The sequence below is a fragment of the Triturus cristatus genome, chromosome 6 (genome assembly GCF_964204655.1).
Source record: "Triturus cristatus chromosome 6, aTriCri1.1, whole genome shotgun sequence".
NCBI classification, from domain to species: domain Eukaryota; kingdom Metazoa; phylum Chordata; class Amphibia; order Caudata; family Salamandridae; genus Triturus; species Triturus cristatus.
In genome coordinates this window covers 1,217,312,194-1,217,331,211 of record NC_140589.1, presented here as the reverse complement: position 1 = coordinate 1,217,331,211, position 19,018 = coordinate 1,217,312,194, and the positions used below count along the sequence as shown (strand labels likewise).

The 19,018-nt window shown below is 42.4% G+C and overlaps 1 protein-coding gene across 4 annotated transcripts in view; it reads left to right on the top strand.

Moving 5' to 3' along the window:
* Window positions 1–16,966, top strand: part of CDK19 (cyclin dependent kinase 19) — a 1,761,913-nt gene extending 1,744,947 nt beyond the window's left edge. For all 4 annotated transcript variants that reach the window (XM_085612130.1, XM_085612131.1, XM_085612128.1 and 1 more), the window contains one exon: window positions 14,845–16,966. In XM_085612130.1, the coding sequence (XP_085468256.1) occupies window positions 14,845–14,973 (129 nt within the window). In that variant the 3' untranslated portion in view covers window positions 14,974–16,966. The remainder of the gene's footprint in view (window positions 1–14,844) is intronic.
* The last annotated feature ends 2,052 nt before the right edge of the window (window positions 16,967–19,018 follow it).

Sequence of the window (19,018 nt, the reverse complement as noted above, 5' to 3'; positions counted from 1 at the left end):
TCCAGGAACTCCGGGCATCAAGATAATCCAGATAAAGAGCAGGGCGTGCCCCAGAACATAGAGAATAAGGAAATAGGGAAATCAGCGTACCCTCTATTTTCTCTGGGAGGACAAAAAGCAACGACAAAATCTGTTCCCCAAATATCAGGCCCCCTGCACTTGATACCCTCTGGTGAAGCCTCCCATGACGCGGAACTAGAACAAGCAGAACAAGACCCATTTGATAAACATCAGTGGTTGCGGCTACATTACAATAGACCATGCTGGAGGGAGAAACAACAGAAACAGCAATGCCTGCCAATTCTCTGCCATCCACAACTGTTGAAATTACTCTAAACCAAATCTTAAGTGAGCTTTGCGACATGAAGTTTTCCCAGGAAATAGCTCATAAGAAGGCAAACGAACAACTAGGCCAGCTCAATGAACATTTTCATCAGCTTTCAACTCGTCTGACTCAGGTGGAACAGACGGTATGCTCATTAGTGTAAAAAAACAATGATCATGGAAGTAATTTGACTAAATTGTGGACGGAACTCGAGGACATGCAACTGAAACTAGACCATTGTGCAAATCGAACCAGACGCACAAATTTATGGTTAATTGGCATTCCTGAAGATCGAGCAGTGAGCAAATCGCTGGTCCAATTCATAAATGAACTGATATGGAAAGTTGTTCTTCCTGAAAGCGCCAAAGATGTTGGGGACTTGACCATCAATAGGGCCCATCGAGTACCAGGAATTCGCCCTTCCAACCCCAAATTTCCAAGAACAATTCTGGTTAACTTCAGCGACTCGCAAATCAAAGAACAGATTCTATCACAAGCATTTCTAAAAAAATTGTTCACTTCCCCCGAGAACTTCACTTTCAGAATTTATTCTGATATGTCTATTTTAGCAGCGCAAAGGTGCAAAGATTTTGTGGGAATAATTGATGAATTCAAGCGCTATAATGCACCGGCTAGGATAATACAGCAATCTAAGCTTAAAGTGTTGTTTAAAGGGAGGTCCTATATATTTCAGTCCTTTGAGCAGACTCGTGACCTCCTCTATTCAATTAAGGAAGGGATAGAGAGAGAAGATAGTAAGTAGAATTTGGGCCTATTGGAGATATAAGATGGAGGGAAAATCATGCAAGCTGATGGAAAGATCATAATGTGTCAGGTATGCCTATCCATCTTGGTATAATTTTGCGATGATATCCTCCGTTTCCTGCTATTCTACTCTCTTGGCTGCCATCTCCTCCAGGGAGTGAGGGGGGAGCTCCCAGTACCATGTCAAGGTACAATGGTAGGGGTAAGGGAGACACGGGGCAGGATCCATGGCACAGGGGGAGATAGGGTCCATGGCTGGCAAAGGCCCGACTTGTAGAGAGGGAAAAGGGAGGAAGACACTCCAGGACGCGTGGAGGGGAAAAAAGAAAAAAATAATCACAGATCCAATTAAGAGCAATTTTCACAACCGAAGGGTTGCAAATAAAGGAACCTATTATCTGAATAAAATAAGATATATAATATATACAATGGATAGAAGTCGGACAATAATAACCAACATGAATGGCTGAACAAGAGGTGCTATGTTTTGTTTCATGTGATTTGAATGGGGGTAATAAGTCAACATAATTAAGAGCTATACTACATCGGTTAATGGTAAATCAACCTCATGTGATTCTTCTCCAAGAAACGCATTTTTTTAAAAAGTATGCCTCTAACCAAATGGCTTAAATTTATAAAACAAGCCTTTTATCCTCAGCATATGCTGCCGTTAGGGGGGTTGCAATTCTTATTACTTGTCATTTTCAAGGGTAGGCCCTTGAGATTATGAGTGATCCCCTAGCCAGATGGTTGATGGGGAGTTTGAGGCTTGGGGAGCAAACTATCCACTATTCACTTAATCAGCTAGTATGGCCCCTTACATGATGAAACTATAGCATTGGAAAAAATGGCCAATCTTTTAATCCCTTCACAAGGAGCCATAATTATCGGAGGGGATTTCAATTTTATTCAGAATTTTGGATTGGAATCCTCCCGAAAGAACACATCCCAAAATAAACCGTTGACCGCCAGATACGTGAAGAAGACTTTGCGCTAGTCTATCCATGGCGGCTCAGCACCCCGCCAGTAAGGAATTTGCGTGTTTCTTTAAAAAATATAATACAGCATCCAGAATAGACTTTTATTTAATTTCCCACCAGTGCGAAAAAGGGGAGTCTTGGATTATTCCTAATCCCTTTTCTGACCACTGCGTCCCAGAAGTTGAGATAAAGGCAACAATCGGTCCAAGGGAGCGACCCAGATGGACATTAGACAAAACCCTATTAACAGATGAGGGCTGGATTAAAAAAATACAGTCATTACTCACTGAGATTGCCATCAGAAACGTGGGATCCACCTCACCATTTGCAGTATCGGATTCCTGCAAGGCGTATATCAGAGGGGATGCAATCTTACGTAAAGCCAGAATCATTAAAGAATTAGCTAGACATCGTCAATATAATCTTGATAAGGCAAGTTGAATGAATCTTTCATTCCATTCCGAATTACCGGCACTCAATTTAAAACAGTAAATATCAGAAACCTTTATGAACATCAGAAAACAGTAAATCAAAAAACCTGGCTCCAAAACTGGTATGAGAAAAATGAGCATGCAGGCAAATGTTTGGCATGGTCCATAAAAAAAATCGTAATAATGCAATGGTGAAATCCATTTTTGATGATGCCAAAGGTCAAAATGTCCATCAGGCCGACGAGATCAGTAAGGTCTTTTTTATCACATTATGAAAGACTATATATAGCTCCAACACCTAGGCCACTAGAAGAAATTGATAATCTTTTTAATAGAATCACACTACCATATTTAACTGCCTCTCAGAAAGCCCAACTGGTAGCACCAATTTCAGAAATAGAGATCTGTGCGACCGTAAAAAATACACCTAGCGGCAAAGCCTGTGGCATCGATGGAATACCGATCGAATTCTATAAAATCTTTATGCCACAGTTAAATAATGTATTGCTTTCTTTATTTAATGCACTCTTAACAGGCTACAATATCTCCAAGACTTTTGCCAAAGCAGTATTAGTTAGCTTTTTAAACAAGGGGAAGCCACCAGATATACCCAGATCTTATCGGCCCATTAGTCTTTTAAATAACGACTATAAAATTCTCATGAAAATACTGGCAACAAGAATTACTTCAATCGCTCAAAGTTTGGTGCATAAGGACCAATGTGTTTTTTTACCAGAAAGATCTCTCACCAACAATACAAACTTTTTAACCCAGGCCATTGACTTTTTCTCAATGACAACACGAAAGTGGCAATCATTATGATTGACGCAGAAAAAGCCTTTGACACGGTAAACTGGAACATTCTTTGCGCAAATTTGAAAAAAAAATCGATTTCCCCCCAGCTATAGTGGACTTACTCACGAAATTATACAAGGCCCAGGCAAAAATAGGTATTATCGCTCATACTGCTGGTACAGTGGAGATTCAGGGCCTCATGTAGGTAAATAAAAATTACCGATTCTTAAATACCGAACCGTACCGAATCGGTATTTAAGAATCGGTAAGTTATATGTAGGTAATAATTCGGTAATATTTACCGAATCGGTAGCATTCGGTAATCAAGAATCGGAATTTACCGAATCGGTAAATACCGAGGTGGTATTTACCGAATCGGTAAATACCGAAGTGTAATTTACCGAATCGGTAAATACCGAATCGGTATTTACCGAATCGGGAAAAATAAATCACATGACTGGATGAAACAGCCAATCCTGTGCAACCACACCCCACCCAACCAGGAAGTGGCCACACCCAGGCAGGTGCACACAATTAACAGACTCTGGAGAGGCTTGGAGTGCAGAGGAGAGGCAGGGAGCCAGTGCCTGTTTGTGCAGCACAAAAACATCATGTCGACGCAGAGGACAGTGAGAGATGGAGGGGAAAGGAGGAGGTAGATGAAATTCAGCCCCAAGGAACTCCAGGTGCTGGTGGAGGAGGTGGTGAAGCAGCACCAGAAGCTGTTTGGGAGGCAGTCCCTGCAAGTGCCTGAGGCAGAAAAGCGCAATATTTGGCTGGCCATCCAGGCGCAGGTCAATGCTGTGGGAGTGACCCACAGGGACCTAGAGGTCCTCAAAAAGCGCTGGTATGACCTGAGGATTGTAACCAAGAGGAAGATGGGGGAAATCCAGAAGGAGGCCAGCCAGACTGGAGGTGGAACCAACAGGGCACCTGCCCTCACCGAACTGGAGGAGCTGGTGGAGGCCACAATCGAGCAAGAGAGCGTCGTGGGCCTTGGGGATGCCGACAGCTCTGCCAGAGCCGCCACCCAACAAGGTAAGACGAATGCACAGCAATGTAGCCCCCCCTACCCCTATCCCACATCCCCCATTGTGAAATGAGTATCCCACTCCAGTCCATGTGTTAGTGCACACAGGCAATGCATTCTGGGAGATGTAGTCAGGGAAACCCCAACCATGAAGTAAATAGCACAGGACAACAAGGCATGTTACACACATTAGCCACAAGCAGGCAGAGGACAATGTGAGAGTGTAACATGATTTTATTGTGATGCTTGCAATGCAGCCCTTCAGGTACACTGAGCCGATGTTGCATTTCTGTCCACAGATGTGACATCGCGCAGGACAGGACATGCTGCAGGAGAGAGGGCACACCAGCCACACAGATCAGCTCTGGCCAGCACAAGTTCAGCCCAGGGAGCAGTGCCACAGGCAGCCGCACCACTAACACAGGCAGCCTCGCCTCAACCAGAGCCAGCCTCACCTCAACCAGAGCCAGCCTCACCTCAACCAGAGCCAGCATCACCTCACCCAGAGCCAACATCGCCACTCATGTTTGAGTCACCGGCCACATCACCGCCTGCATGTGTGAGAATGAGGAGGCGTGCTGCCGCCAGGCTGCGAGCCTTAGACACCTCGTCTGACGACAGCAGGGTCCCTGAGCAAATTACCATGCCCCAGGATGGGAGCCATGCCACTGTGCCCTACACCTCACAGGCAGAACAGACGGGTGCAAGAGGGCGCCGCAGGTCGCGTGTCCAGAGTCCACCAGCAAACATTGACAGCCATGGTGTCTTCTCGGGGCTCGAGGCCAAAATGTTAAAACAACAGCGCCTGCAAACAAAGGCAGTCATGTCAGTCCAGAGGCATATACGGTGCATGAAATCAACATTTGTCAACATGGACAAGAACATCAGCACAATGGCAGTGGGGATGGGTGAAATGGCAGCGGACATTCGGGACATGTCCCAGTCAATCCAGCAGTTGTGCAGCAAATTAGATGCTGACATAGATGCACGGCGCCGGGAACGGCAGAGGAGGGACACTAACACCAGGGCACTCAACCGTCTGGCAACTGCCACTTCTCTACTCTGCCGGCGCTCTGTGTCGATGCAGGAGGGCCTGACACACTGCTGCAGCGACGTGTCTCGGGGGATGGTGCAGGTCACAAGTGCACTTGAGGTGCTATTAACAAGTCAGGCGGCCACAACTGCTGCAGTGGATGCTGCGGAGAGCATCGACTCCAGCAGCAGGAGCAGCATCACACCCCCCGTCCCAGAAGCACGCAGGAGCAGCAGGCGGCTTGGGGTTGGCAGTAGTGAGGATGCTCAATCCGTGCCATCCCACACTGCAGCGCGTGTGCGCAAACATTGATGCAGCCCTGCGTAGCCAATTCCCAATGGGTGATGTAACCCTGGACTTACCCCTTGTAAATATGCTATGTTGCCAGATTGGCTTGATCTTGTTGTAATGGCGTAGTGCCGCATTAAAACTACGTCATGACATACCACAACTGGCTGTGTCCCCTTACTTACTCAGAAATAGTTGCATGTGATCTCTGCCCGTCTCTCTCTCCCATCTATTGCAGTTGGCACTCCAGCTGCGTTGACCTCTGGCTGGCCTGACTCATCCTCGTTGTCCTCAAAATCTGTTAGTTCCAACTCTGTACCTCTCTTCGTGGCAAGGTTGTGCAGCATTGCACAAGCGGCAATGATCTTGCAGCAGTTGATCGGTGTGTACTGGCGTGCGCCTCCGCTCTTGTGGAGGCAGCGGAACCTGCTTTTCAGTAGTCCAAACGTGCGCTCCACCACATTGCGTGTAGATTTATGTGCCACGTTATATCGTCTCTCACTCTGGGTTGATGGGTGTAGGTAGGGAGTGAGGATAAATGACCGGCAGGCATATGCACTGTCGCCTAGGTGAGTAAAAGGGAACCATCAGTCACATGCCTCTATACACTATGATTTGCAGGTTTCATGGGGCGTCACTGTTACTTACCTAGCAGGTATCCCTCTCCAAATTCTCCGGCAATCAGTTGTGTGTAGATCCCACTGTTCTGGAAGATGTAAGAGTCGTGGGTGCTCCCAGGAAACTTCGCTACAATATCAGTGATGATGTTCCCTGCATCACAGATTACCTGCACATTGATGGAGTGGGTGGACTTTCTGTTCCTGTAGATGTGCTCAGTGTCAGCTGGTGGGCAGATTGGGATGTGTGTGCCATCAATACAGCCAATGACATGGGGGAACTGTGCCATGTGATAAAAGTCAGTTTTAGTTTTCTGCAGTTCAGCCTGTGTGTTTGGGAAGCTGATGTAGTGGTGCATTCTCTGCATCATGGCATCCAGGAACTTCCTGAAGAAACGGGACAGGCAACTCTGGGATACACCGCCCACCGCAGCTATCACCCCCTGGTAACTGCCAGATGCCAGTAGATGTAGGCTGCAGAGCACCTGCACATGTGGTGGTATGGCATGCGCCCTTCTTGTTGGCTGGTCCAGGAGTGGGTGCAGGTCCCTTATCAGGTCCATGATGGTTTGGGGGTGTAGCCTGTACCTTTCATGTATCTCTGCGTCAGTCTGTTGGAAGAGTGTGATGCGCTGTCTGTAGATGCGTTCCTCCCGTCTCCATATCCTCAGACCTGCTGCCTGTAGACGTAGGCGCCTTGCAATGACATACAGAGCGGCCATGTTGTCCACGCTGTTGCATTTTGGGATTGCTTATATGCTCTGTTGATGGTTACCACCTGCTTTCACTCAGTGTTAATTACCGACTCTTAATTACCGAATTTCATGGATTTCTTAATTACCGAATTTTCCTACATGTCTTTTTCAGTTTTACCACTTCATATTTACCACTTCATATTTACCGATTCATATTTACCACTTCATATTTACCGATTCGGTAAATATGTATTCGGTAAATATGAATCGGTATTTTAGAATTCGGTAATTATGAATCGGTATTTACCGCTTCATATTTACCGAAAACTGGTTTTTGGCCTCCTACATCTCACTTGTCTAAATACCGGTCGGTAACGGCATATTTACCGAATTTCGGCCGTTACCGACCGGTATTTAGCTACCTACATGAGGCCCTCAGAGAGGAAACCAGCAAGGAAGTCCTACGTCCCCGGTTTTATCCGCCTTCTATATCGATCATTTTGCAAATTCGATACGGCAAAACCCCTTAATCACACCTCCGATAACATTGGCATCCAAATTGAAATTATTTGCAGATGATTTACTCCTCTATCTTGAGGCAGAAACGGCTAATATTAAACAAACATTTGACACAATTGAAACATTCTCGAAGCTAGGGGGTATAAAACCAACGACAGCAAATAGAGATTTTACTATTTAATTGCCACAACTAGATACTGCCCCAGGCCCTTCAGAGTCGGGTGGCAAAACTCAATCTTATTTGATATTTAGGTATCTGGGTTTCAAATGATTTTACACAACTTTTCGCACTTAATTATAGTACAACGTTTAATAAAGTTAGCAAGATCCTCAATAGCTGGCATAATTTACCTTTATCTTTAATTGGAAGAGTGGTATTGATACAAATGATGGTACTTCCGTTATTTAATTTTGCTTTTTTAAATGTTCTTATAAAATTCCTTACACTTATTTCGCAGAAATAGATAAAATTAATTCGGAAATTTATTTGGAGAGGGAAGAAACCACGGACCAAATTAACAACATTGCAATTGAGAGCGCAAGAATGCGGTCTAGGGATTCCTCATAAACAAAAATATTTCCAAGCCGCTCTCTTGAATTGGTGTGGACAGGCATTATCAGCACAGGACTATGGCCATAACTTCTACTTACATCAAATGCTATTAGAAAAAAATATAGATCTAAAATCTTTCATTAAAATCCCTAAATTACCCAAACGCTACCGTTATAAGACTCCCCGCATAATCCATGACAGACTCAATCGATTAAAAGAAGAGTATCAATTTACACCCTTACACCCAGAAACCAAACTGATACTTTGTAGAGAACTAGGAGTTGCAATTGATCCACAGGCATTGAAGAATTGGGAAAGGCTGGGAATCTATCAAATTAAAGATTTAGCAATACAAGGAGAGATGAAAACTTGGAGACAAATTAGACAAGGTAAAATAGAAAAAGTCTCGACCCTAATTTTCTCCTATCTTCAAATTTCAAGCCTGGTTAAGAAATTACGACTCCTGGAGGGTCCACTTCCCGAAGCCGTCACCCATGCATTGTATATCAAACAAATGGCGGGAATCAGAAAGTGATATCACATATTACAGCAACATATCTATGATCAGGAAGTACCGAGCGCCCTTCTAAAAATAGAGGAGACTACGGGTTGTCGCATAGCGGCAACCCAATAGCAGGACTATAATAAATAATCCACCAAGGCCATTTGCGGGGTGGGCTTTAAACGAATGGCATTCTTCTCAAAATGGCAGCTATACTATACCCCCGATAAATTGCACAAATTGTTCCTAGAAACATCCTCGGATTGTCCTAGATGTAATCATTCAAGAGGGGACTGGTTCCATATGTGTTTTTCCTGCCTGAAATTGACCGTTTACTGGACTAGGGTCTTCAAGTCTGTTAGTCAACAACTTCAATGTAGAATAGACCCCAATCCTATGGTAATTTTATTTGGGATCTCCAACACTAATTTAACGGTGCGACAAAGACAATTCGTTTTTAATGCTTCCTTAATAGCAAGATCGTTGATTTTACAAAATTGGAAATCATCGGCTCCACCAAAACATTCACAATGGGTAATCAAAATGAGAAACACGAAAGAAAAAGAAAAACTTTATTGCCTTCGGATAGGGGCCATCGGGAAATTTGCACAAATATGGAGAGCAGAATACAATCAAAGTGACAGGTACTGCAACAAAGCATAATTAAAGAAATAGATGTTGATAATTGATCGCAGCTACAAGAACCTACAATCTAGTCTGCACGTTTTTATGATCTATTTATTGCATTGTATTTATATTTGTACTTAAGTATAGATGTCCACCCACAAATATCAATGAACTAAATTTTACATGATAACTATTTATGGCATTTGAATTATGAATTGTCATGATACTACTCTCTACTTCAATGTTTTTTTTCTCCTTTTCCCGGAAAAATGTTCTGTGAGTTTCTTGAATAGAATAAATAAAGTTAAAAGAAAAGGTTTGACATGCAGTTATCAGAACACTTAAATCTAAATGCCCAGGCCTAATTGAAGTGAAAAGTGGGATAATTTGCACCAGTACACTAGATATTCACGTAATCTGTCTCCTAAGGAGTGGCATGTAAAGGGAAATTAATAAATGGAGAACATACAGACACAGAAATACAATCCAAATGTTTTAATTGCTTAATCCTCAAACATGTATAAGTCATACAATGCATAACTATGTTATGCAGGAGTAGGGTAACTAAAGTAGACCTAACTCCACTATCATAGTGAATATCATTTTTTTTCATTGAATATCACCTTTGAGCATGTTAGCCATTTTTACGCTATAACCGTCTCACACACTTATACAGTGCCTCACAAGTCCTGGACTCAATCTAAACCTTTTTCCCATCCAGGTTGTCTTGGGGTCCATTCCTTTTTATGAGATTTACTGAACCGAATAGCCACTGGGTACGGAATATGTATTTGCTGCAAGCAAATCATGGTTTCTTGTTCAAATTTGTTTTTGCATCACATATTCATGAGATTTTCTGGTCTAGTAGCCAATCAGAATCTTTAATTGGTCCAAGTATATTGACCATGAGAGCACGTACAAAACAATAAGCAACAAACATTATACAATCTAAAAAGTTAAAACCACAATATACAAATAAAAAAATAAGAAACAAAATCCTTACCCAAATAATAGAATGCGAAAAATTGGTAAAATATCAGTTAAAACAGCAGGGAGTTACGGAGTGTTACAGCGGATTTCCAGAGTAAAAACCAATTCTGAGATGGCAATGACTGAAGATAAAGAAACACTGCTGTACATTTCTTTAACTTAGCTTTCCGAAAAGCTGGAATAAGTAAACCCATTGTCCAGTCTCTGTAGTACCTACAAAGACAAGCATTTGCTATGCAGTAGGTCTCGCATTTACGCGAGTTTAAGCTATTGGCATTGTAAATGACAATGCCTTTTATTTATGTTTTAAAAACAAAAACAAAAATAGCTCAAACTCGCGTAAATGCAAGACCTATTGCATTGCAAAAGCCGAAATCTATAAAGTAAAAGCACCACAAACACGGATAAAGGTATATACTAGATAGTAAATAGAAAAGCAGGTAAGAAATAATAGGCAAATGCTACATGTGGCTGCCCCCTGCAAGGCATCACAAAGCGCATATAAACATATTCCAGAACTTATAAGGTACACATAAGGGTATCTATTTGTACACTACTATTTATAAAACATTGCAGCATTGCAGAGGTATCAACAATAATTGATATGTGTTGCCACTGTTTGTTATTATGTGTAGTAGGATAATATTTATTATCAAATGGTGTACAGTAATACTTGCACGTTTAAAGCGCTGCTTATAAACATGTAAATTAAAACACTAGTTAAATATATCCTGTGAGTTCCCCTAACAATAACCTAATGTAAGAACAGCAAAAGCAGCACGTTAATATAAGTGAAACCGACTCAAAATCTCGGAAGCAAAAGTGTTAATAATGTAAAAAGGCACCCTTTTAAATTAAACAATGCGCCAAGATGCGAGGAAGGAGAAGCGCTATGAAAATGGAAGAAACACCTAGTAAATGCAAAACAACCACAAAAAAGTGGTAGATGCGAGCAAGGCATCTTTTAGTCAGCTTTTTTGTTATGTAGAATAGGAAAGCTATCTCACAGACGGGGAAACTCACAGCATGAGGTTACTAATAACAACACTTGTAGCAGCTAATTGAGTGTGCACAGCGGATGGCGTTATAGATAAGATTAACAGATGTACCTCCCAGACAGCAAACAAATTGATGGGGGGATGTCTGTATCCTGTGGAAGTTTGTACGCTGGGATACGTAATGAGCTGTAACATCTAATATTGTAAAATAACTAAAAATGCCTAAACAGGGTTTATAGCAGCTGCGCTTTATAATTTTTAGGTGTTACCGTGCGGAAAGTGTCTACTTTGTTGCATAAGAAGGTACAAAAGGTACAGAACCACCTGAGGGATATTAAAATAAGAAAATTCCTTGTATATACAAACGTGTACTGTTCTGTAAGTTCACTGCGGCAGCTTGTGAAGCCCCTGGTGACATGTATGTTTAAATGCATGTTACCATAAAAACACGCAAATGTGCATTTAATAATCACAGACGGGCAACATTAACCTATGGTTCCTGCTCCGACTGTTTATAAGAGGTGTTATAAGGCAGACTAGCGGTGTAATAATATAGGGTGCTGTTCCAAAATGTATATGCTAGCAGTGGCTATAAACAAAATGTTGAGGTTGGGTACAACGGCGGGTACAAAACAAATTGGTAAGGTTGTGTACGATGGCTTGATGTTTGTTTTAAGCAAGCGGAACGGAAAGCACCAAGGAAGAGTAATATTTACAATTAGCAATTGTGACGTAGGTTTGTTTCCTGTATCGTGCAGGGGTGTAAAATAATGTTTTCGCATAGGTATAGTAATATTTAGCTTCTGTTTGTTTTTGAATGTGCATTGGGAAAATGTTGAGTAACAAACGATACAGAGATATATGTGCATGTTTAGGAGCGCTGCTTCGAAACACGTATAAGCAAACACCAGCAAATCGCTCTTGTAAGTTGCCTTAACAATAGGCTGATACTGTAAGAGCAAAAGTATCATGAAAATGTAAGTTACATCGCAGAAAATGTATTGTTGTGATCGCGGAAGCAAAAGGGTTACTAATATAAAAAAAAAGGTACCCTTCTAAATTGAAACAATGCGCCAAGACGGGAAAACGCACAGCATGAGGTTTACTAACCAAGCAAACGTGGAGAATGCTTAATGAAAAGCCCGAGCAACGCTCGCAAAATATGCAGGCAGGGTGGGCAGGGCCTAATGCCGACAGGGCGGATACCAACCCCGCTTCCACAGGCCCTGGACACAGAAGCAACGACAATAGATCTCGCCGAGGCGAAGCAGCGCATGCGCTGCATTCGCAGGCGAGACCTAAAAACAGGAAGTGCACTAAGGTTTGATCAGATGATTCGTCGCAAGGACAATAACAAATAGCAGAAACATCATATTGACCAAGGGGAAAACACAGTTTCCACTTAACAGAGCTCAGACAAAGTCTAATTAGGAGTGACTGTTCCCAGGGGCTTTTAACCCACTCTTGATAGGATTCTGTTCCAGGACACATTTTAATCATCATGTATTGTTTAGAGTCCGAGGGGGAAAAAGCCAGTTCCCTTGCCCTGGACCATTAAAAAAGCATATTTTCTCGACCTACCTCTTGTTTTCCTTCGTGATGGATATAGGATTGGTTAAAAAAAACTGGATCTACCAATTCTAGAGAGGTTATTTTGTATATATTGTATCCAGGGCAACGAAAGGCCCCAGGCACACTTCAGACAGTCCTCACTTACAGCTCTGCTGAGGAAAGCATGGGCGTTGGACCAGATGGAACACCAGAGTAACAGAGGAGCTAGCTTAATACAATCTTCAACATAACCTAAGCCAAGCTCCTCGTGCACCTTAATATTATTGTTGGTGGGGGGAACCCCTAAAAGCTTACACACTACCCTGTTTTCTTCCAACTACAGGTTGCCTTTAATTGAGCAACACCAGATCCCAGCTCATAAGTTAAAACAGGGACACATCTGTGATTATAGATCCTGAGAAACAGGTGAATGGGCTAAATCCCTATACTTGCAGAGACTTTAGAAATTGACTCAGTGGCACATGTAAAGCTGGAACACCTGTTAGCCATGCAAGCTGACCCACTAAGATTTTCATCAAAGACAATACCTAAATAGGGGTATGATCACACTCTTTCTACTCGATAGGCTTTCATATGAATAGTACTAATCTTTATGGTCTTGGAGCCACACACCATTATAAACGTTTTAGATCTGTCAGTTTCCAGGTTGAGGCCCACCATGAATTCGACAAAGCCATCGAGAAGAATCTTTATCCCATTAGAAGTTCTGGCCAGTAAAACGGCATCATCAGCATAAAGTAGTGGCGGCATCATCTTACCCTTAATTTTGGGTACATCAGTGCCTAAGCCTATTAAGGATGCCTCTAGCTTATTCATGTACAGTAGGAAGAGGATTGTTGCCAACGCGTACCCCTGCCGGACCCCTCTCTACAGGCTCAATGAATCAGAACATTCCCCGTTTTTCCCCTTACCTCACCCTGGCTGGACATTCAGAAGCAGCTGTCTCAGGAACAGTAGCGGTCCGTGGAGGGAGTTCCGTGGGGCGGTGAGGCGGGGCGGGGGAGGGGCAGGGTGGGGAAATGTAAACACCGGAATATGGATGAACGGAGGTAAGTACACATTTAAATAAATAAAACAAATTTCGTTGAGCTCACTGCATCGCATTTTGCGATGCAGCGCCCGCAAAGGAATTTGTTTTATTTCTTTATATATGTACTTACCTCCGTTCATCCATATTCCGGTGTTTACATTCCCCCACCCTGCCCCTCCCCCGCCCCGCCTCACCGCCCCACGGAACTCCCTCCACGGACCGCTAGTGCTCAGGAATTGTACTAACCCCTTCTCCATGCCCATTTAAATCATAAGGTCCCACAACTTGGATCTGTTAACGCTATCAAAGGTGCTAGAAAGATCCATAAATGCGAGGTGAATAGCACCTCGCTGAAGAAATTTGTACTTGCTAGTTGTTACTGGTCTAGTAGTAGTCATTGGAGTAGATATTTCTGTTGATTGCGAGTGCATCATTGATTCCTGTTCTGATTTTTGACTGCCTGTTATTTGTCCCGAGATGAAAAATCAGTGCGAACGGCACCATGTGCAGCACAAGAGGGCGCTGCTTCTTTCTGCAGCTCGAGTAGATGTTCCACTCGGGCGGCAGCTTACTCAACGGAAGGTTTCTCAACACAAGCAGTACCGGCCATCCGCGACCGCCCGCGTTGAGAAATCTCGGCTGGAGGTGGTCTAGAGTAAGATTTTCCTCGCTCGTGCTCACCAACTTAACATTGACGCTGAGTTTTTTTAAATCTGCGTACTGCGTAGAGTGGGAAAAACTCAGCGAGTGGAATGGAATTTCACGACCAGGCCTAGTGTAAAAGAGGATTACTGTTGTCTCCCACGCAATGTGACTTGAATCAAATGCTACTGTTCGCTTCTGTGGGATTGAACTTGCTTCATTTTTGGTTTACAAAGAAGGGTAAGAAGTCTAATGATCATGTCTTCCGCCTCTAACCTCAAGTGTAAACTAAGTACAAAGTAATTTCCTAGGCTACTACAGCAGCGTTTCACAATGTATTATTTGTGACATGAATGCTAATGTTATTTCTTATCCTTGCTTCATAGTTGGATATGGTTTTAGTGTACAGAAATGTTCAGACTGCTTCTTAGTTGTATTTTTCTTTTTTGCAGCACCCGGGTTCACGTCTAAGTTACCAGAACAATGTCCAAGGAACTTCCCAGTCCCAGGGCACACTGGGCTACTCTACGTCAACTCAACAGCAGAGCTCTCAGTATCATTCATCCTCACATAGGTACTGAAGAGCAAAGTATGTCTCCGGATTAACTCCCAGAGATGGACCGTCTTCAACAACTCTAGCAATACACACTGACAGGAAACACAGAACCAAAAGCACAGAGAAGCAGTAAAAACAAAAAGAGATGTAAATATGCATTCAATTCTCACAAAGAAAATATCGACCAGAGATTTTGTTTTGAAGACTATTCTTCTTCTTGCCCGTGCAAGAGATTCTTGAAAAGGCCTCTCTTGCTTGCTTCCCCAATTTTTTATGTTACTTTACTTCTCTTTCTAGGTTGTTTGTGGCCACTCCTTTGGATTGCAGTGAATTTCCAAAAGCACTTAAGTTCGAAGCAGTCTCTAAGGGGAGCTGCTGCTCTCTCGCTGTAACCATGGTGAAGATATAATTCATCACAGCTTGCTTTCTGAGATGTAAACCCTTTTATTTATGTAAATATCAAATCCAAAGCGAGCGAGTCTAATATTTGTGTGTAGTATGTACAAAGTACTCATTCACTTAGAAATACTTGTGACAAGACTTGTATTATATCAGGAAAATTGTCTAAATAGTAACAGGCAGCAGAAGAGGTTCTAAGTTAAAGATGTTCTAAATGTTTTATTAGAGATTAGCTCTGGCTAATTTTTATTTGAGTTTTTCACTCACAAGTCATCATTTCTGTGTTGTTTGTAGTCTCGATGTAAATCCATCATATTGTGGACCTGGGTTTGGCTGATTACTTCCTACATATACCACCTTGCACTTGCTAGCAGCCTTTGCTGGTGCATAGGGAGAAGTCTACAATGCTTGCATCAGCACCAGTCACCCCCTTAATAATGTTGCAATCAGAATTTACAGCACAATGAAACCAGGCAAGTCAACGCTACAGCAATATCAGGCGGTCCAAATTAGCAGTGGAAGCTGCCTAAAGCAGTGTCAGGCGCCGCTGCACAACATTTGGGAACAGAGAGCAGGAAGGTTAAGAAAAATACTTGTAGGAATGGGCTTTCCCTATTGACTCGCATTGAAGTAGAACAAATTAGCTAAGATGAACCAATTAAGGTTCTGCCTAAAAATGAAGAGCCTCCTGCTTAAATTGGGATTGTTGAAATGCATGCTGGGAGTTCTGAGTTATTGCTGGATCATGGAGGCGGGGAGACATTTTTTGGTTGAAGGTCTCTTCATATCAGAACAGCTATTTAAAAGTGACTTAACATATTTCCTGGCTATCAACTTGTACAGTTTTGTACCTTTCTGGCGGCGGGTGGAGGGCTTCGGGAGATGGGACTGGGGTTAGTTTGAATACTTGGGAGGGATTGTGTTTTTTTTTCTTTGTACAGAGCCTTTTTAAAAGCGCTGTGTTCTTTTAAAATGCTATCATCTTTTTTTAACCACTACATTCTTTTCGCAGAAATGTACAGTTTCAATGAAGGGATTTTAAAATCAAGACCTTTAACGGTCCCTGCGTTTTATAATAATTTTTTGGCTTTTTAACATGTGTACAAAAAAGTCGAACCTGCACATCAGCTCTGATAAAGGGATTCTTGTTACAATGAGAGACGTCTGTATGAATACAAGCCATGTCCTGCCCCTGTTGATTTCGAGGACATTGCAATCACAGAGCACTGTTTTCATGGGCAGCGGTGGGACATTTCGCGTTGCCATGAAATGTTTTTGAGATTCCAGCAGTAAGGAGGCAAGAAGTAACATTCTTGCGGCTTAGAAACCGGTGTTCTTGAAACTTTCCATTCTGTTTTGGGAATGTGAGGAATGCAGCGGACTAAGCAGGGGTCCAGCCATAATCCTGCACTCTTATCGTTACAATGCAGAAAGAAAATTGGGTTTACTCAAACATATACTGGTGTTGTCCACCTACTTTGCAAAGTTGGTTTGGACTTAAGTGTGACAAAAATTAAGATACACTTAAATATTGTTGACACGTGTTATAAATTATGTTGTCTTTTTTATAAAAGGAAAAGAGCGAATGCACATTTTATTTATAAATCCATAAAAATGTGTTTCAGTGTTTCGTGTGTCTTTCTTTTTAGTGAATGCTCGGATTTATAGTGTTTATTTCAGTTGCTTCAATATTAACGTGTGTTGTGTGTAACGGTTCCAAAGTAGACATGTGCAGGAAATAGTCAAATCTAAGCTCCCTAGTTTACTTGAATGAATCACTTCCGTTTCCTGTTTGTAATAGAGTGTGGGGTTGTCCCATAATCTGGGGCGCCTGCCCTCAGCTCTGAGGAAGAACGGTCCTCGCACCTTTGAGGTAGGTATTGCTCGGGAGTAGGGCTGGCAGCAAATTCTCCATTGAAAAATTAAAATCACGCCTCATTCATGCGGGCAGGAGCACCTTGTCACATTCGACACAACAGAAAAAGGGGCAGACCATATTTAGACTCCTCTTGCCTGAGATCCAGCTCGTGATTCCTCTTATCTATTTCTTTTTTTTTAATCTGTTTTTATTGTCATTTTGTATTATCCATAACAGCAATATGTAAGTCAGCATTATACTTTTTGCCATGTACATTGTCCGTTTAACGACTCTAAAATCAACTGTAATCAAGCATCGTAACCCAGTCCAAAGATTGGTACATCCATAATACATAGAAGTTTTTGACGTATAAAAAGGAAATAAAGAGTCGCCCTCGACTTCCCCCGTTGCATTAACTCTACAGTATCCTCTGTTCTTTACCCTCTTTGCCATTCTGTCATTGCATTATCTCGAGTGTAATTCGTAGATCAGTACATATATACAACCAACGACTCAAACTTTCACAGGTTACATCAATAATCGAAGACATCCCCCATATACATGCAGTGCGCACATATAAAGTGTCATATACATTATTTATCCCTGGTCAAGATCTTATGTGAGTGCTCTTACCTCATGAAAGGACATGAGAAAACAGCAGATCCACAAATGCCTCACAAATACCGTAAACAAATGATAAAAATGTACAGCACCGCAATGGAATGTTAGATATACGCAGGGCCAACTGTTCACAAGATGAATGTCTAAGCCTGAAAGTGATTATTGAAGTCCCCGAGACAGCGTCTTGTGCCACCGTAAGGGGATTCCTCAGTAAAGACATTAATACCTCCATACTAACATTTTTTAGGGTGGCTGTCATTAGATGGCCTCGATCCTTTGTAGACTTTTGCTAAGTTGTTGGTCACTCTGGGCAAAGCAGGATTCCGTCAGCTTGCCTCCTAAGCCCTAGTCACTTGTCCTTTTAAAGAGATTTTCGCCATATATATAGTAGAGAAAGAGAAAGGCTGACTTTTCCAGTAGCTAGACGGATGTTGCTGTATTGGCAATGCCAAGAAACATTTGGAGTTCAATACAAACAAAAACAGGCTTATTTTTGTGGCTTTACAGAACGAGGACAAAGGGGCGCCAGACCGCTGCACAGTTACAAATAACAATTCTAAAACAATAAGTACATTATATATGGAGCATTATACATACAGGATGTACAATTTGAACAGCAAAACCAAAAACAGCTGCAATAAAATAATTGATTGATTCAGTGTACATCAAAACTAAAAATGCCACAGGTTATACTCAGTGCACGAAGGCGCTCCACCACCAGCCTCTTACCATGTAGAACTGTTGGAAACCTCTGCAGGATTCCCTAGTAGGGTGGCTCTTACTTGCCCCTCTTGTTAAAAGTGTAGTTTCTCCTGTCTCATCTCTCCAGCATCTTGGAGCCCTTGATCATCTCCCGGTTCAACACATGCAATAGATTGCGATCTTCAACATCCCATCCCATTCCATCATCAGGTTTTCACTGTAGTAGGACAGCGATTATTTGCTTTTCTGGTCTCATTTCTCCGTCCATCCAGCCGCCACAAAGTGTTTTGTCTCTTCCCACGAAAACCAAGTGGACAATTCAGAAGAGAATTTTCAACCATGTGTAGTGACACTACTGTAGTACTACTTCACTTACACATCAGTGCAATTTACAAACATATGGGAAGAGAGTTCTGCACTGTATTTCGTGTGCTGAGTTCACTGCAAGTACATAGAATTGTGCACATGCAGATCTATATGTTAAGTGTAA